Source organism: Ruditapes philippinarum, unplaced genomic scaffold (assembly GCF_026571515.1).
Source record: "Ruditapes philippinarum isolate M1 unplaced genomic scaffold, ASM2657151v2 ctg3956_1_1_1_1, whole genome shotgun sequence".
Taxonomy (NCBI): Eukaryota; Metazoa; Mollusca; class Bivalvia; order Venerida; family Veneridae; genus Ruditapes; species Ruditapes philippinarum.
In genome coordinates this window covers 76,814-97,289 of record NW_026858936.1, presented here as the reverse complement: position 1 = coordinate 97,289, position 20,476 = coordinate 76,814, and the positions used below count along the sequence as shown (strand labels likewise).

At 32.3% G+C, this 20,476-nt stretch overlaps 2 protein-coding genes across 3 annotated transcripts; both read right to left on the bottom strand.

The window, feature by feature from the left end:
• Positions 1-3,224: 3,224 nt before the first annotated feature.
• On the bottom strand, positions 3,225-4,491 carry LOC132754723 (substance-P receptor-like). Its single transcript, XM_060745402.1, has 2 exons — positions 3,831-4,491; positions 3,225-3,502 (listed from the first exon to the last, which is right to left on the bottom strand). Exons 1-2 carry the CDS (start codon positions 4,489-4,491, stop codon positions 3,225-3,227), a joined length of 939 nt encoding a protein of 312 aa, XP_060601385.1.
• A 7,114-nt stretch (positions 4,492-11,605) lies between these two features.
• Positions 11,606-19,056, bottom strand: LOC132754717 (myo-inositol 2-dehydrogenase-like). 2 transcript variants are annotated; one of them, XM_060745393.1, is made up of 9 exons: positions 18,880-19,056; positions 16,303-16,393; positions 15,464-15,626; positions 14,909-14,979; positions 14,426-14,534; positions 13,683-13,810; positions 12,544-12,782; positions 12,122-12,287; positions 11,606-11,764 (listed from the first exon to the last, which is right to left on the bottom strand). In XM_060745393.1, the coding sequence occupies exons 1-9, from the start codon at positions 18,964-18,966 to the stop codon at positions 11,661-11,663; spliced, it is 1,158 nt and encodes a 385-aa protein (XP_060601376.1). In that variant the 5' UTR covers positions 18,967-19,056; the 3' UTR covers positions 11,606-11,660. The 2 variants fall into 2 exon arrangements, with proteins under 2 accessions (XP_060601376.1, XP_060601377.1); XM_060745394.1 differs by lacking the exon at positions 18,880-19,056 and adding an exon at positions 15,831-15,998.
• Between the last annotated feature and the right edge of the window lie 1,420 nt (positions 19,057-20,476).

Here is a 20,476-nt window from a genome sequence, read left to right as displayed (position 1 = left end):
GAGGCCGTTTCGTGGCCTTGTACTTACCGACGTACATCGCCGAAGACGTGAGCAATGGGCCCGCAGTCACCAGAGAATGACTCGTGCTGAATGGGCCAACGTCTTATTCACAGACGAAAGCCGTTTCAACTTGAAAAACAGTGACGGCAGGATGGGCGTCTATAGGCGTCGAGGCGAGCGTTTAAACGACAGCGGCGTTCACGAGCGTGACCACTACGGTGGGGGATCGCTGATGGTTTGGGCTGGGATTTCCTTTCATACTAAGACCAACCTCGTAGTCATCCGTGGTAATCTCAACGCTTTGAGATATCAACAGGAGATTTTGATTCCGGAGGCCATTCCTCACCTGCGTGCCGGTGGGCGAGGTATGGTTCTGATGCAGGATGGGGCGACCCCGCACACAGCTGCGACTACGGAGAGGCTTCTACGACAGCAACAAGTGAGAGTTCTTCCATGGCCGTCTAAATCCCCGGACATGAACCCCATTGAGCATTTGTGGGATGAACTTGGCCGCCGTGTTCGGAACGGACCGAATCCGCCCGCAAATCTTGTTCAGTTAGAGCAGATGCTGATCCAAGAATGGGCCAACATTCCTCAGCAGACTATTTCAAACTATGTTATGTCGATGAGACAACGATGTGCTCACTTACTGAGAGCTAGAGGTGGTCACACCAAATATTAAACCAGAGAGTTTTACCAGGACAGTTAAGTGATATTGTTGAGTGACTTTTCACATTGTTATTTTGCCGCCATTTTGCGACTTTGACTTTTTATAAGACTGTTTTTTTCTGTTAAGTTTGACATTTTATCGCAATGTGATTTGAATAAAATTCTACAGAAGTATGCATCTTATGTGTAGTGATAAATATCCGAAATATAACCTAAATTGATCAATACATACAAATAAAGCTGATTAACCAAAAGTCTAGTTAGAACATCCTCTCAGTGTAGATGATAAATCTAATACAGCTCCAAATGTAGTTCCTTAGGATCTCTGTCCAATGCAGTAGCATGCTGCCCTACTTCAACTCCGAATGTAGTGTTGTCCGCTTACTGTCAGCCTCCTCAAAATGTATTACATGAATATGATTGCACATTTTTGATATAAGTATACGTGATATACAAATTGTTGTTTGGGTTGAATCTAGATATATTCTTATTAAAGCTCTGTAAGATTCTTATTAAAGCTCTGTTAGATTGTTTTTTCTCATTAAATTCGATGGTTATAAGGTTTTTTGTTTTGTAAACATATTACTCATGAATGAAAAATACGAATTTTCATAACGTACGTAACACTTAGAAAAAAACGAATATTAATAATTTCCGAGCAATTGAGTTTTAATCAAATGATAGATCATATTTAACAAACATGACATAAACACGTAACGCGAAAAGTATGCTGTTGGTATATAATTTATCTATCATGATACATTTGTAAGCATGGGAAATGATTTTAGTGATACTATACTAAGAAACATCATACTACCAACATTATTTCTAGCAATTTTTCAACGATATAATGGATTTTGTACACAGAGTGCTGATTTAATGTCATGGATATTTCACCGTGTTAATGCTTTAAACATGTGTCGATGAAAGAAAGGATTATAGTAAAACTTGGATATTAAGGTTCATTATAGGTTTCAGATCCAAATTTGTTATTTACGTCTCGTCTCTATCATTGCTTTCAGTATCGTAACCTGCAACGACTCAAGCTTTTAAGACTTGCTCATGGGATTTTCCAATTTACCATTTTTACAATATATTCATGCGTAACATGGATACATGTGTGTTTTGATAGAAGCCACGTTTCTATTACGGGATATGCTGTACTACATATAATAAATGTATTTTCCTTTTTTTGACTGATTGGAATGAGCATTACAGATATTAAATGATCAAGGAATGTAATAACTTTGTATGAATTGTGCGATTTATCAGAGTAGCTATGTGGCTTCAGTGTTAAGAATTGTTAATGTTATGTTGTTATAAGTTTTTCGTAACCATGTGCTAAAACATTCTTTAAATATAATTAGAATAACCCGTCATGTGATACTGAATACTGTTTAGGCCCATATGAAATCAATCAAAGTGTATACACTATTATGAAAATATATATATATGTGCAATTTGAAGTGTTAATTGAGGTTACAGCGTAATATTTGAAAACCCATTAGCATTACTTTCACAGTGTCAATCAAAACAGAGGTGTCATCTTTGCTCTTCATCAATCAATATAAGCAAGTAAATAATTTTGATTTCAAATACAATTCTGCGAATCAGAAATAATTCTTTATTGCAACAAAATGTCCCGATGGTGAGCTGAAAATTGGAATTAATTTAAAGGTCATTGTCAGCGTTGGACAAAATGACAAAACGATGAGGTTCTGATCAAGTTCAAAGCTAAACATGCTTAAAATGTATGGAAAATGTATGGAAAACGTTTTGAACGTATCAGAATGTTCAGGACCAACGAACACACTCCAATGTATGAGAGACCAGCAGAGAGAAATAAAATACAACGTTGAAAGAATATATGTCAGCAAATAGAAACAATTTGGTTTTCAATTATTCGGCAGACGACCAAAAATTCAAACGATAACCAGAGATTTTCATAAGAATAATTAGAAAGTTCAGAGCCAGTAGAGGAAATGATCTCTAAAATCAACTTGTGGTATTGATATTTCAATTATAGAAAGGTTTTCTCAGTTACAGTATAATGAATTCCAATCATTTTTTATTGCTCAGTAGGAGTATATATATACATCAATCAAATTCTATTTGCATTAAATGAAACATAATTATGTTACAAAAGTTTTTCTTAATTAAGTGCAAAAATAGATACATTTCCTAATTATTTATACAACGTGCACTCTATATAACAATATATAAAACAAATAACGATTGCCAAAGTAAACGAAAACATAACACACACACAGACAGACAGGCAGACAGACAGAGAGACATACATAGGATGAAATGAAAAAATAAGAGTTCTTCGCAGTAAAGTTTAACTACAGTAACTGTCACATTTAAATATCCTTTATTTTTTGTCTTTTCAACTTCTGTTTCACAGAAAATCACCCATTTTTTGCATTTCGTTTCCAGATGAATCTATTAAAAAAATATATAATAAAGCGATAACGAAAGCTGTAATGCATCACTGTCAGGTGCCTTCCAGTGGACATTAGTATGGTATCATGCCATCGTCCTCCTTAAGACTTCTAAACTTTCTGGAATAGTTTTCTCATGCCTTCTCGAAATTTCGAACTCATCATGATATACAGTATAGGGTTTGCAATATACGTCACCAAATATGTTGTGTGAGTCGTGTAGCCTAGAACCTCACGCACTCCTTCCGGAAGATATAATCTGTCTCCAGCGTGTAAATAACCAAAGTATGTAAGTACCACTGAGAAAACGTTGATCAACGTAATCAGAAACATAATGACTGTAGTACGATTGACTTTCTTCTGTTCTTGGAGAAGACCGCTAGCTTGTACTATAAATAGATGAAACATAAAATCAAAGGTTGAATAAAGCGAATGAATACTGTTCATCAGAAATGAAATTTTTATACAAAATATGTAATTAAAGGTATCAAAAAGGCTAAAACATATTGCTTAATTCAAGGTAATTAAGAATCTTTTTTCTTTTTAGTAAAATATAAAATAAACAGAATTACAGCAAGCAACATGTAAAGTTATTATGACTTTAACTTGTGCACTTATCAAATACACGAAAATTGGCATATTTAAACAAAATTTAATGAGCCAAATAACAGTGTTTTATTTTCATTTTTTATATTAGAAACATTCAAAGTTACTCACTCGTATTTTCTTTCATGCCAAGGTTTCTGTTTTGTTTCTTTCTCAGTCGACTACCTAACGCCACAGCAATGCGAATATAAGCCACCGCAGTTATAATGTAGCTAACGCAACAGAGAAACGAGATAACGTACATAAATATGCTCCAAACAGATTCATAATCGTTGAGTAAACAAGCACCTGTGCTGACATCAAAGCGCTCAACGCCAAACGAAGGCATCAGAAGAACTAAAACTAATATGTAAACTGCTTTACATAGTATTTTAATTCTCGAAGCAGAAAAGGCATCAGATAAAGGTCGGCAAGTTTTCATGTACCTGTCAATGGCGACCACACCAAGAACCCATGCTGAAATTGTCACTGTATAAGATGTAAAGAAATCATACGCTCGACAAAACCACATCGATCCTATATTTTCCCATAAAACAGGAATATGTCTGAGTATATTTAACGTTGTACAAACAATGGACCCAAGAAGATCTGATATAGCCATTGCAAATACCATATAGTCTGTCGACGATTTTTCTGGCGAATTGGAGAACACGAGAATAATCAAGATGTTGCCAGGTGTTCCAATTAAAGCGATGATACCAGAAAATGCAACTTGTTCAACATACACCCAATCTGGTAATGTGCCTTTGGGCAAATCGGTATTGTTGTTCATGCTTATGCTGTATAAAACAAGCCTATGCCAAAAGAGTTTTCACTTCACAATTTAAAATCTGAAATAAACATTTTAAATTAGATAATAAATTTAAATTTCACGATGATAAATGTTTAAAAGTAGAACTTTAATAACTATATCTTGTATATTTTTCGCATGTAATATGAATTATTGTATTGATTGGAATGAGATGTTTACAATGATTGACAGTGCATCATGAAATGCTAATGTTTGCATATTTTTATATATACGGATATGTCCCTCGATAGGAAATAAGATAACAAAAAAGACATGCATTTAAGTCTATGCAATATTTGAAAGCATCAATGTACATTTTGCACATTTTTATGTAATTATTTATTTTATACCTATACATGTGTAAACAATGAATTTCCAACATTTGTTTCACGTGATTTCCAAATATAATTCATTATTGTATTCAATCTTATTTATTAAGCTTGAATTCGTTTTCTGAGTCAAAAACTCTCCATGTCAAATCTCTATTGTTCTCTCCTTCTTGTACGTTTTTTTTATATTTCAGAATATAATAGGTCTATATCAATACTTATTGTACTAGAAGTAACAGTGGTCTGTCATAATGTCAAAACATGGTTGTGTGAAACAAAGGAGCCATCCTAATGTGTTGAATACAATACCTACTCTGTAACAATCGTAACAGCTGCAAAACCTGTATTAGATTCGACTAGCACATGGACCAATAACGATTTAACATCTGCTTACTCTTTCAGTTTCATTCGGTATTGTATTCAACGGTGTGAAACGCTCTAATAAGACATAATTCCAATGAATTTATATGATGCTTTATTATTGCACGTTTAGTACATTATAGAGTGTTTGTATGATCATATGGAATGACATGTTATTAATGCAATCTACATATAGGACATATGAAGCACAATTTTTATCTTCATTCTTTGTCCCAAATTTAAAATTTACAGTTATAGCAATAGCAATAACTTGTTACTGAAAATGTATATACTTGCCTTATTTCCCTGTCAATAGTTCTGGATAAAATATCCAATATTGATATAAACAGATGCACCGGAGTATTTGTGTCTTTCTTTTCCTTATTGCTTTCTAATACTTTTAAGTATTCCAAATTATTTCATGGATATAGTATTTATAAAAAATCATTGGACACTTTCTAATCGGTCTGCTACTAAACCATATTCTATCTTTTTACCCTTACATAATTGTACAGTATATATACAAACGACATTACCTAATCTATGTTAAAGCTGAACAATATACCTTTTAATAGCATCATTAAGAAAACATATATTTTGTTAAGTCAAATTTTGCAGGTTGAACACATTTTAGGATTAGCTCTTTGATGGCCAGCCGATCTCCTTGGTGTTTTTACTTAATCATATTGTTGATATGACAGAAGGCCTTCGTTGATGAACTAATGACTGGATTAAATCACTGTCTATGTAATGATAATAATATCAAAACATTAAATTGCCATCATTATCCCATCATTGTCCCATTATTATTCCATTATTATGCCATTCTCCTTAAAATGTTGTTGTTAAAGAAATGACAAAGTACGGCTAATGTTTTATCAGTCATTGCCACTTTGGCCATTAACTGCGACAGTGACCGAGATATACATATTGGTATAGAGCCAGACCAACTTGCACATCCGACTGGTTTGTAAAAAATGTTATTGGCTTAATGTGTACATTAAATATAAAACGCCTTCGAAAATACAGAAAAAGGTTCTAATATATTAAAGCAGAATATTATTTCTTTTGCAACATTATTGCTCATGGTTACATAAACATAGAAATTATAGTGACTGATTTCTGCCATTTCGTGTTTTCGCGTCTTCGCCCCGACAGTCGAAAGGCGAAGACACGAAAACATACCTATTTGTCGTTATTTCGACTTTGCCATTCGGGGCGAAGACACGAAAACACGAAACATTTTAGTCGAAATAATGAAACTTTAACACGCAAAGTGACGAAAATTTCATTATTTAAGCTTTCGTGTCGGCGGGGCGAAATCTTTCGTGTCAGCGCTCTTTGTCTTGTCTTCGTGTCTTTGCCTCGAAACACGAAGGTCGAAATAACGAAAATACGGCAGATTTTCGTATTGTCGTGATTTCGCCCCAAAACGCGAAAGTCGAAGGAACGACAATGACATTGTTTTGGGTTTTGTCTTTCGGTAGGCATGCGCAGAACGAGTACACAAATGCGGTTCGCACTAAAATGCTGACGCGTTTGCTGACGATATAAAATATATAGGAAACTACTGACCAGTTAAATAAAGAATAATTATCATAAACTGCTGACCACATAGATAAAGAATGAAAACATGTGAAGGTGTGAAGTTGCCGTGGGTGTAATTAACACGACTGTAAAAGTTGAGATTTATTTTATTTTTAATCATCGTTTGTTGTTATTATTATTATTTTTCTTCTTTTATGTGTACTGAAAAAAGTCACAATAGATCTAGATCTTATATGATAAATTTGTATAGATTATTAATATTTCATCAACAGATAGGGGTAAGCTTAAACAACTATATGTAACATGCAGATTGTGTAACACTTAATTTCAAATTTTGCAAACAGAATTGAGAAGAAAATGGTGTTATGTTGACAAAATGTTTTAACAATTACTCATACAAAAGACACACAAATTGCAAATTTTATTCATAGATCGTATAAAAATTGTACAAAGATATAACCTTGTAATAATGGTTATGTAATTTAAAAGATTTGCAGTATGCATGAAATAATAATAATAATAATAATAATAATAATAATAATAATAATAATAATAATAATAATAATGATAATAAGAAAAATAAAAAAACAAATAAGAAATTAACGGCAAAATATCATTTTTTCTCTCTATAATAATTGGTCAGCAGTTTTTACTAACTTAAACGGTCGGCATAATTTTATACAATATATCAAACTTGTAGACATTACAAAATGAGTAACAATTTCACGGCAAAATATTTTTTCTCTATATAACTAACTGGTCAGCATTTTCCATATATATCTAACTGTTCAGCAGATTGAATAACAAGTTCACGGCAAAATATAGTTTTCTCTTTACATGTATATCTAAATGGTCCACATTTAATAACATATTTTGGACTGTTTATTGTGTTTTGTCATACTATAATACAAATGAAGAATGACACGTGTGAAATTTCTTCAAACTAATATATGACATTGGGGTATGTCGATATGGATATTGTGTATTTGGTAGGTGCGAATTTACAAATAACGAAGATTTACGTGCATTTTTTTCATTTTTCTTTTCCAGTTAGAGTTTCTAATGAATAGCGAAAAAATAAATAAATAAAATGTGCAATTATTCCATTATATGATTAATTTTCCGGCTCATCACAATTGATGAAAAAGATAAAATCCTGTTATTGTCCATGCAATTTTATTTCAGATTTGCACTCAATACGAAATAATCATTATAAATTGTAAATATATACAATAATATATGTATACAGTATATTTTAACTATGACACATAGTTTTATACATATTTGAAACAAATTATGATATGTTTTTTATGTAAGTACACCATATTATGACTGCATTATTTAAATGTCAACCAATATATAACACAAAGAAGACAATTCATTATCATACTGCAATTAAATATCATATCAACAAAAACAAAAAAACATCTGATCGAGTATCTCTCGACCTCGCCTATAATATCACCAACGGCAATTTGTAACCTTCAATGTTTTCCTTTCTTTATCTTACTGGTCAGCAGTTTTCGATAATCCTTCTTTATTTAAGTGGTCAGCAGTTTCCTATATATTCTATAGTGTCAGCTAATTCGTCAGCAGTTTAGTATCGCCTCTATCGGAAGGCGGAACACGAAACAATGTCATTGTCGTCACTTCGACTTTCGCGTTTCGAGGCGAAATCACGACAACACGAAAGTCTGCCATATTTTCGTTATTTCGACCTTCGCGTTTCGAGGTGAAGACACGACAAGCAAAGGGCGCGGACACGGATGATTTCGCCCCGCCGACACGAAAACTTAAACAATGAAGTTTTCGTCCCTTCGCGTGTTAAAGCTTCGTTATTTCGCCTAAAATGTTTTATGTTTTCGTGTCTTCGCCCAGAAAGGCAAAAGTCGAAATAACGACAAATAGTTATGTTTTCGTGTCTTCGCCTTTCGACTGTCGGGGCGAAGACGCGAAAACACGAAATTACAGAAATCAGCCACCATATAGATATACATAAATGTATAGTAAATAACAGTTTAGCAAACAAAATTTTATAAAATAAAATTAATTAATTAAAATATCGACTATGATTTAAGTTAAGACATAGATTACAATCGTGATAGTTATCACAATAAAAAAACTAATACATAATAACCAAGAGCACAAAAAGTTACTTAAAATTACTAGCATATTTATATTTAACAAAAATGTCAAGATATTGTAAAAGGGTATTAATTAAAATACCAATTTTTATTCAGTTAAAAATAAGCAGAATGATTAATATTATTATTATTATTATTAAAACATATTAATTAATACAATGATATCGGTCAAAGGGATCTCTGGTTACAAGGATAGCCCATTAAGCTCGAAAAATTATATCCAATCGAGTCCTATGAACCAGAAAGGAACAAGATGCAACCATATAAACTTATTTTGATTGGAAAAAAAAGGATGATGATATAACTTCAAAAAGGATGATAATATAACTTCGATTTGAGGTTATGATTTCTAAATATAATTTTTATTAATGGCATTTATATTTTAAAGTGCAAAATACCTTCGCTCATCTCAGAGGCTTGACACTTACACTTCTACATAAAATAGTAGTAAGGTGATATTAGTAGAAGTTAAGATGCCAAAAAATAATAGACAATTCACAAGGAGGTATTGTTAACTAGGTGAATTGAGTATTCTAAACGTCTGTTCCGTAATTATTTCAGTCACTGGTGAAATATAAAGTTTAAACTAAATGTTCAAATTACTGCAAAGGCACTCTGTTGTAGATATTCCAGGGAAAGATTTTATCAAGTTTAGAAACTTCTTTAAGTACCTTCGTACTGTTCTTCTTTGAGACCTTTGAAAATTGTTTAGATGTTCCCTTAAATGTAGGCATGTAAATAGTACATATTTTTACAACATTTGTCACTGGGCTTCAATGTTTTACAGTAAATCTGCAAATAGATTTCAACAGAGCATCCCTCTAAATGTAATGAACGAATAATGTAAAACTACTTTTTACTTTCATATTAATTAAGAGTACATGTATTTAAATCAATATTCTTCTTTTTTTGTATTACTACTATCTGTCATAATGTTTATATATAATGTTTCATTTATAATATATGAAAAGATAACTCATTTGATGAAGTAACTGATATAGTCAGTCGTTTGATAATCATGGGTATGTTTGTTAAGTCAGTCATTAACGCCCTAGTGCTACAACTTAATTTCAATAAATGAAATGTTTAAATTATCAGCATGTCTTTATTAATTTGTGAGCCACGCAATAGAAGTGAGGAACATGTCTTTATCATTGCTTGAGTTTTGTTACACTGCATGCTGAAATAGCGTTAATACCTGAAACAAGTGAAATGGAACAATCGATATGACATTGAATAAAATATGAGAAAATGTACTCTTGTTTCAATTTTATTTTGTACTGACAATACGTGTTATTAAGTCGGCAATACCTTATGAATATTTCAATGCGTTGAAAATGAACTGTTTGTGCATTTCTTTTCATAAATGTGAACAATATAATGCTCTGTTTTGGTAAAGATAATGACAATAAAATTTGATAATCAGAGAAGCATTTCTGTTTAATAATGAAGGAGTTATATTTTGAAATATAAACAGTGGCACTAAATTAAAAGGATTTACTCTATATACAAGTACCATTAATTTATACAATTGCTATCCTTTACCATACAGCAAACAATTCAATGCAAATTGCTGCATATCAATTGGTAAAAGTGTGTATAGCATTTCGTTTGTAAATTGCCTAAAACAACGGAATTAGAGAAGTTATTTAACCGAACTGTTTTATGTACTGTAACAAAAAAACATATAAATTGAAGTTTAATATAAATTTAACTCATACATTTATGTTAAGCAGACGTTTACTTCTTAATACAAAATGAATTATTGTCGAGAACAATTCTTTTAAAAGATGGGAATATGTCACTAAAGACTTGGCATTTGGTTTTACTTGCATGTACTGCTGGTATTATAGCAAGTTGTGTAATCGTAGCGCTAGCCATTTACTGTGTGGTATGCAAATCGAGTAAGAGCTCAATATCTAAAACTAGGGGCAGACGAAACACTTACGATATCGAGACCTCAACATTATCGAATAGGGCGGTGATGGAGAGAAGTGACGATCAATATGATAGAATTCCAGTTACATCAGAAACAACAGAAACCATGGTACAGGTATTAAAATATGAAGATTCTTCGGATTTTCCTCGTCAGAAATCAGTTATTGAAAGCACAGAATCTCATTTAAGTGAGGCACGAGATCCATTGCTAGAGCAGACTGCTATAACAGATGACGGCGAAGAAGCCGTTCCATTGGATCCCGGCTCAGCGCAATGGCCAGATGCCCCGCCTCCTCCTGACGTAATAGATGAGTAACATTGCGGATTCCAATCATTATTTGTGTGTTCAGTATTTACCCAATACCACAGGAATGATACTCTACCCATGATAGTTTTTGAGTAATTGCCCTTTTAGGTTTTTGGTATATCAACTTGAAACAAACTTTACAGGTGGACAAATCTCATTGAGGATCAATTGAGTACACAAGTATAATATCTTTTTCATTTCATCTTTGAAGTCATTGCCCTTTGGTTCTTTCTTGCGTTATTTTGTTTAGACAATAATAATTTTGTGTTATTGCCCTTTGTTATTTTTCTTGCTGGATTTGCAGTTTTGCATTTTTAGAGCTATATTTAAGTAGTCCAGCAAGACATCAGTGAAAACATGGAAATATGCTTTACTGCAGTAAAAAAATATTTCTATAGTGAAAACACGGACAATGAAAATACGCATTTTTGTCATCAACATTTCGCAATATTTCATTTATAAGTATGCAATAAAAGATATTTATAATGTATTTTATGATAAAATAACAAGTTTATTGTTGATACATTAAAACATGACAAGGCGCTTTTCTTTATATGATTGCACTCCCTTCTCGATTATTTCAGCTACTTGTAAACTTTCGTCCTTCGTTATAAGGGGAACTGCTTTGCCTGAAATGTATAAATAGATATCAAGTTAACATGTATCAACGAATTTAACAATCTTTTCGGTTTTCAATCTTACAAAGCATTCTTAACAATGTCAATAGTAAGTCGTGTTGGCTAACTCTTAAAGCAATGCAGGATCTTACAGTTTGTATGATTTTTCCGGCGAAATATAGTCTTATACTCTATATTTCTTTCATGTTCTAATGTTGTCAAACCCCTTACAAGGTCTAAGTCTTTATGGTGTGATTGGAACATCAGGAGAGTGTCATTTTTCGCGAGAAAAAAATAGAGAGGTTAATTTTGAGGGACGATTGGTTTTAAATTTAAACCGATGTTACGACACTTAGGTTACATACTCACCATCCAAACAGTCGACAAAATGTTCTAATTCAGCTTCAAAAGGCGCTTCAAATCTTTGAGGGAATGAGTTAAAAATTCGTCTGCTTCTGCCTCCACTTACACCATCTATTACTGTTGCACTTTCTCGTGGATTCTCGGCCAATGCCATGCCTTTGGTACCAAACGCCTTGAAATGATGCGTAGTAAAGTCAGTTATTTCAAGATAACAAAAATTCTATCAATATCATTGACTGACTGAATATAACATGTACATGTACCAGAATTAAGAGTCATTTGCCTTGCTATCCGTACTATCCTATAAAAATCAACTGAAACATCAGTAAATGTGACATGTTTGTTTACAAGTAAATATAACAAAACAAATACAATATCTACAAATTCATGTATGGTAATTTTCAAACGTTGAAGAAAAACCTATCTACCTCAAGTCGTATATCGTAACCATAGCAACTTTCTCTGAACACATCCATAGTAACCAGCGTTCCATCCGGGTATTTTATCATTCCCACCAGCGAGTCTGGTTCTCCGCAATCTTTAAGCTCATCATCATGTACATGGCAGTTAATGAAGATGGATTCCGGCTTCTTAGCTTTAGTGAGCCAGACTATCATATCTATATCATGGACGCCGAGATCGGCAAGAATATTACATCCGGTACTGTCTGAAAATAAAACGTTGTTATGGCCTTATATTCTTCATTTCTGCTAGCTTTTCTTCATAAGTTACCTTAGTTGTACATTCAAAGAGCTTACATCTAACCGCAACATGCTTGTATCTTTATTTGGAAAATTTACCTTTAATGGAGAGGAATTTATATAAGTATAACTTTACTTATTTTCCAATCCAGTCTGAATTACTTTGTTGTGAAATGTTTGTAAATGTTATTTTATGTAATAATTATTGCATAAATTAAGTTTAAACTATATCTTTGTTTTGTCTAAAGACCATACTCCAAGAATGAAAATGTTCCAAGCCCTTTAAGAACATTTCCTTAATTCAATTAACAAAACATACTTTTTAGGTATTAAATAATATAATATTCAAAGTCATATCAAATCATATATTATAGAAAAAACATATATAGGACAAACACATGTTTTACAAAGAATCATATGTATTTTGTTAAGCTGTTTCTTACAACTTAACATGTTCTGTAATGTAATAAGGTGAACATTGATTATCCACTGTTAGTAAATAATTTCTTCTAACAATATTTAAGTCTGAAATTTATTGCAAATGAGAAGCTTTATGTAAATTTACTAACAATAATACTAGTAGTAATTTTAACAGGAACTAAAGTAATGCATAGATCCCTGCCCTGTCTAATTCTAAATATCATGTTAGTGGATACAATAAGAATTTCACCATAACATTTTGTTAACAATAGAGCGCATGTCAACGTTTGTGGTATTCGAATAGAAGGTCAAAGTAGGGTTCTATCAATAAAAAAGTAATAAACTTTGGCTTATTTGTTTTGGACAACTGAGCTTGCATTCAACGGAATCAAACTGGAACTTTTAAAAAGTCATCAGTTATTCAAGTCGTCTGGTAACACAAATACCTGCTGATTTAAGAAATGTATACGATGGTTTTGGCGAATCTCTTGTGGTAGTTTTTATACATTGTAATTTCCCCAGACTACCATTGTCTAAAGCATTTTTCACGTCACAAAATTCTGCATCAAAACGTCTGAAAGTGTAAAACATGTAGCTCTTAAGGTACTTGATTTTTAACAGTTTTTCGTTTGAACAGTTTAAGGTATGTCAACGCCTGTATGGAGTATCATTTCTTCATTTATTTAACCAATTTCACGCTAAATGTCTTACATGAACATGTCCGTCTTTCATTCTGCAAAATCTAGCTTATCATTTGTATGGTAATTATCAAAGTACGTGTAAGTACTGATTAAATAGCGGACGATGCGGACCATGTTCAGTAGGTTCGAATATGCTTGCTGATCTTGGTTCGGAATGGTCTAAGAATAATAATCTAAGAAATTTTAAACAAAGACCATTTAAAACGAAAACAAGTTTCACAAAATATCAACCGCGTGGGATAGCAGCTTTAATATTATTGGCACGTGTTTCTTTAGTATATGAGGAAAAAGCGGTTATTCGAATTTTTCAAAAGATATACATCAACATATTGTTATAATGGTCTGTGGAAATGTAGTTGATTTACGGTATAGTTGATTTGATTTATGTATTGTTGCTTTTGTTACCGACATTTAACAGGATAAGTCAAACTGAGACTGTAATTTACGGCCATTGATCTTGCGAGATTTTACTATTACATGTAGCTTACCTTGTGTATCCAGTAACAAGGGTTAGACCGTTTTCTTCCGCCGTTTCATAACATTTCCTAATGTCTGACACGGACTCTCCGGCAGGCTTCTCCGTGAATACTGATTTACCTGCACACATATAATGTACTTGGTATTAAGTAAGATCATAATTCTCTGAATAAGGTTTTCTTAAAGGGATGCTAAATGAAAAAAGATTGCATAGGTGTGACTTTTGTGCTATTATCATAAATAGCTAATTTTATTTTGGTTTTTTTTTTGTATATCAATACATAAATGCATGACAAATTTGGCAACAAACTGCTGGGAGATGCGCCATTTCTCGCAGGAAAAAAGAACAGTTAAGATATGCATGCACACACAAAAATACGTGTAATAGTTTATGTATTATGGAGAAAATGTTTTTCTACACACTGCGTTTACTTGTATATTTGCAATTTTAGAAGCCTTCTTCTCGTAGATTATTACTATAAATTAGCTCTTACCCTTTTTAAGGCTTTCACATATATATTCTGTATGCGTATTTGTAGGGGACACAACAATAACAGCATCTAGACTGAAATAATAAAGAACTATTTAATACTAATTTTTGAATTGACCGTCTAAACTTAACAAAAAGAACCAATCGGAAGAATATACATGTAATGGGTCCAAGATTGTAAAGAAATGTTTTAATCTTCAACTCAAATCTCGAGAATCTGATTGGTAAGATTTACATTGTCAAATGAAGTTACTGAAATTTGAGACAAGGTTGAGAAACATGTTTAAAACCTCCACGCCTAGACATGATATTAGCGAGGAACTGTTACCTTTATCTTTACATAAAATTCTTACTTATAGCCAACAATTTTACAAATTCGAGTATAAAACAATACACGGTTACGTGTACGAGATTGTCCTGTATATTTCTTTGATTTTATATTATTTTGTCTATTCCTTTAAGATTATTTCGTTTATGTCTTTCATTATCTTTTATTTATCCATCTTTCAAAAGTAGGCGGTTGCAAAGTAATAGAGTGCAAAGAAAAAGAATGTATAACCTTTTATCAGACAGTAATTGGTCTCTGTCGGATGGCTTGTAAAACTGTATCTCGTCTCCAAGCACGAACTGTTCCTTTACCTCTTGTAATCTATCTCGGTCCTGCTCCACGATCCATTTTAGATCCAATCTACGATTGCGTAATATATTCTTCAGATGCACACCTGATAATGAATTAGAATTGGGATGAGTGTTAGGTCTTGCAGGTAAAAGAAATGTGTCTTTGTGAGAAAAAAACTAAGCACTCGTGCTTTCACATCCATGACAGAACTGAAACGCCTGTAAACATTAAAATTACTAATTACAAGGTTGTTAAGTACTTTACCAAGTCCTTATATTTGGTTTTAACGTCCTTGTCAACTTCTTACCGATAGGTTTAATACTAATCATCCTGTAGTATTGTTTTATATATTTCTACGTTTTAAGTCCGTTGCTGCATGTCGCCTTCTCCAAGTCGTGGAGTTCAAGATGTTTGGCTGGAAACTAAAGTCTTAATATTAGATTGGCTTGCGGAATAATTTCCGGCATAAACAATTCTGAAATAAAAGACAAAATTGGACATATATTTAAAATATTTCTTACGATTTCCTTTAAAAACAATTATTATATATGTTGCTATCAATTTGATAGGTGTGCGTTGATAAATGTATGAATTAAAAGCCTGGTAAAGTAATTCGTAAGTGCATGCTTTTCAATAAAGTCAGTGCATGTGCAATTATGTGGATTTAATTTCGCAAAAGAAAAATAGTCAAGCAAAATTTACGTGACTTTGCATTACATTTGTGATACACATAAATCTAAAGCAATAATAAGAACATCCTAGTAAGGTTAAGTTTAAACCTGCTATTCGTCCACATCCAAATAATCCTACTGAGTATTTCTTCTTTATTTCCCGACCACCATTGTCTGTGTGTATATCCCTCTTTGCATTCTAGTAGAATAAAAAAATCAGAAACTTAGTAAGGTGTGACCCTTGATATTACTTATACTGTGTATAACCGCTACCGTTACAAATTTCACTATGAAAATTGTTCGACGTTCCCATCTATTGCTATTACTATAATATTGTTTGGAGCTTTGCGTTGACCAGTAAATTCACTTTGTGCTCCTTGTACGTCATCTTTTTTGATTCGAAGATTTCCAACTAGTATATAATATAGTTACTGCATGTTAAACAGTTCATTTGTACATGTATATTTAAACTTATCTTACGAATGCATAGGATTAAAATACAATAATACAACACCTCAGTACATGTGTATACCTACTTTGTCTTCTATATAACTTAAAGAAGCAAAATTTAAAATTGATATTTAAAATTAATCTCAGTTCTTATTTTCTTTTCATGTAATAAAAGATCATACACTTAATTAGTCTAAATATTCAATTAGACTTAATTGTTATTCACAGTTCATTAACGGTCTGCGTAATGACACAAACTTTAATTCGAAAAAAGAGCTTAAGACTATGGTTGTCATTTTCCTATTAAAACGATTCTTTGTGTAATACTTTTTTTCTTTTGTTAAAGTTAATCTTAACGACTTTGCCTTGTCTGCATATTTATACAATGTGTCAAAAAATATAAAAGACAAAGGGATACATTATATTTTTGTTTTTACGCGAGTTTGAAATTTGTTCTGTATTAAGCATGCCGATACTACGGTGGCATAGAGGGGACATCAGCAATATTTTATCTACCATGTGCACACGCGATAGCAGATACTAAATGGGCACACAATAACTACTACGTGCGCACACAATAGCTATTTCGTGCGCATGAGATAGCCGCTACGTTGGTCAATCATTACGTGCGCACGTAATTGCTATCACGTGAGCACGAAATAGCTTGTACATGCGCGCACAGTAGCTATCGCGTACGCATGTGGTACCTATCACGGCCTCACCAGATAGCTATCGTGTGCGCACGTAGTAGCTATCGCGTGCGCACATGGTAATGAAATATTTCCGAAGGCCCATTTATGTCACCGTACGATGCGGATTGTCTTGGTGATTCGTGTGAAGCTAAACAATTCATGAAAGTGGAAAATCGGTGTATAAAGAATTGGTAATGGAATTGAATTCATATGCATGATTTGGTTGCTACTCGTCAAAGTCGTTTATGTGTCTATAAAGGCAATATGATCAGATACAAACAGGTCTATAAATTGGGAATATATATAATTTGTCAGTGGAATTTCATTTTTAAATAAGATGTATAAACATTTGAAATTAATGAATGGATTTTAAAACTGTGACGTAACTTTATAGTCTTACCATTGTAAGTTTTTCCAAAAAAAATAGGTCCCGGGTTTTTTTTTAAACTGTGACCATAGTTTGGGCCAGAACCCTGCCATTACTGATGCCGGTAGAATGGTTTATGGACGAAATCATTACTAACTGGCGTTTTAAAACCGCATTTGAAAAAGAAAAATAATATTTTACTCAGCTCAGGAACATTTTATTCTATTGACGTACAGTACTCATATGTGTTTAACAACAGAAATGATTTTTTATAAAAAAAACTTTGGAGAGTCGACAATAAGATTATGGAAACAAATTCATTTTAATGCTTTTGAATTCTATGAAAATATTCCATTGAATATAGCTTAAAATTTACATGGCAGCCGTAAAAAGTTGCCCCGTACTTCACTTCAGGGTTGTTATATTTTTCTGGTCCTTCGGGATCATTGAATTAAGCACTTTTAGGTGTTGAGAATTGAGTACCGCTCAGGTCAATAGGGCGTTTTGGGATGTTATCCTTTTTAATAATCCCTCACGTACAGACTCAATCAAACAATGTCTGCATTTTTCATTGCTCATTTTAATGCTTCCGAGTGAGAACTTTTTTCCAGATATTTATATCCTTTTACATTTAAACTTTCTACATCGTACATGTATTTGCATTTGTACAGCAAAGTCGTATCTGTAAATATTGACTAAGATAACTGTATGACCTATATAGATATAACAATATTTTAGAATGTTAAACAAATGTAAAATTGTAAAGTCAAAATCTAGGCCGGTACGTTGTATTACATAATATATTTGTTTTGCAATGTTCAGAAAACTAATGGCAATAACCTGGCAAAAAGTACAGTAATCTCAGCAGTAAATCAACGGTTTAAAATTCATCCGCTATATAAACAACATAAAAATTATTCTAATAAACAACATTGTACTAGAGCTTTAAAATGACAGCTGATCTTTGTCTGGGCAGGGTATAAGTTGCCGCCAGCAGTCTAAAGGTTAACCCTTGAAAATGGCGAAAATACGCCAACTTTTCAGTAGAATCCTATCTCAAAGATATGTCTTGCACTCAACATCAAAAACTGATCCCCTGTAATTGATGCAAACCGACCTACTGAATATCTACATTCAATGAAAACTTACAGATATACGAGTAAAAATAACACTTACATTCAAAACTGGCAGAGATAATATTCCATCATGCACCTTGGTACACTGTCTACTGGTCAAAAGTCCGAGCCTTAGTTTACTAAACATGGCTGAATCAACATAAAAGTTATTACTCTAACGTTTTAAGTATATCGCGATCAGATCACTATTTGTATTTCATATATACACTGTAATGTCTCGCTGACCTGGATATTATTTGACTAGCTGATAAGGGCTTTAAGTGCTATTCAAATATACGACCATTAAGTTTGAATCGTGTTTAATCAAATTATTGGCCAAGTTTATTTTAAATCATTGTGTAGTTGTTTTTCTTGTGTTTTTTTGTACCATCAGGCCGGGTATATATATATATATATATATATATATATATATATATATATATATATATATATATATATATATATATATATATATATATATTATATATATATATATATATATATATATATATATATATATATATATATATATACTAATATAAGTTGATGTATTGTTTTCTACGTTTTCTACAGAATTGATATACGTTTACAGATGGCACTGTTTTACTTATATTAAGATGCTTTTTAACCGATTATATAAGGATACATTCAAATTAGTTAAGTTTGGTTGCCCACCTTCTTTTCCCACGAAAGATTATTTTAAAAGTCCTATTGCCACCGGAAGTAAAAGGGGTAATGTACCTTGGTCCACATCCGTACCCCTACGGTCCCCTTACTTCTTTACTACTTCCACCACGATCTCTATATATTTATATACTTTAAGCTGCATACCTCAAGATGAGCCAAAGTATTTAAAGAAAATCAAACTTGAAAAAGATGTACTTTGGTTTAAAGAAAAGTAAAGGATTCCAGATTCAAGTAATATCGTACATGTTGTGTGATATTAATGACTGTTTTTTTTCAGTATTTATAACCATATTTCTCTTGCGTGACCGATGCAGTCAGGGCTATTTTGCATGTTTTAGCCTCTTTCTGGTTATTTACGTGGTTTACTTATGGTTTAAGTACCGTTTGCAATGTGTAAATTTCTTTAATTGTTCGCATCAAAATATTTTACTTTAAAATACCTTACCAAAATTTCCATAAAAATTAGTCAGAATCTGGAGACATGCTGCTATAATATCTATCTGAAAGTTGACAAGCAATCATTTAAGAAGTGGGAATGCTTTTAGTTGTCGTTCACAAGTTTATACATTCATCTTGTAATGATAATTTATTATCTGCGAGTTAAACATTATATGTAATATATATAAATAATGTAATGATATGTAATAGTTTGAATATGTACCAATATAACCATCTACAGTCCAATGAAAGGCTCTTCATTTAAAGCAGCACGCCTCCAGATTTATGAAAATTTTGAAAATGTATTAAAACATAAATATTGTGAATTGAACTAAGAAAATAACGTTTACTTTGCAAACTGCATTTACAACCCGTGTTAATTACCAAAAAAGGTCAAAATATGCAAAAATAGCCCTTATTTACTGCGTTAGTAACCCAATAGAAATATGCTGAAAAATACAGCAAAATCGGTCGTAAATCAAAACCATAACATAACCATAACAGGGACATTATTACTTTTATTTTGAATATTT

Excerpts from the sequence above, each read along its gene's own strand:
- LOC132754717 (XM_060745393.1), bottom strand. The coding sequence starts at position 18,966 with ATGTTTAGTAAACTAAGGCTCGGACTTTTGACCAGTAGACAGTGTACC. Across the intron at positions 14,980-15,463 it reads CAATTACTGTCTGATAAAAG|TCTAGATGCTGTTATTGTTG; the intron begins GTTATACATTCT and ends TTATTATTTCAG. Across the intron at positions 12,783-13,682 it reads TACATTTCTTAAATCAGCAG|ACAGTACCGGATGTAATATT; the intron begins GTATTTGTGTTA and ends TTTTATTTTCAG.
- LOC132754723 (XM_060745402.1), bottom strand. The coding sequence starts at position 4,491 with ATGAACAACAATACCGATTTGCCCAAAGGCACATTACCAGATTGGGTG. Across the intron at positions 3,503-3,830 it reads TGGCATGAAAGAAAATACGA|TACAAGCTAGCGGTCTTCTC; the intron begins GTGAGTAACTTT and ends ATCTATTTATAG.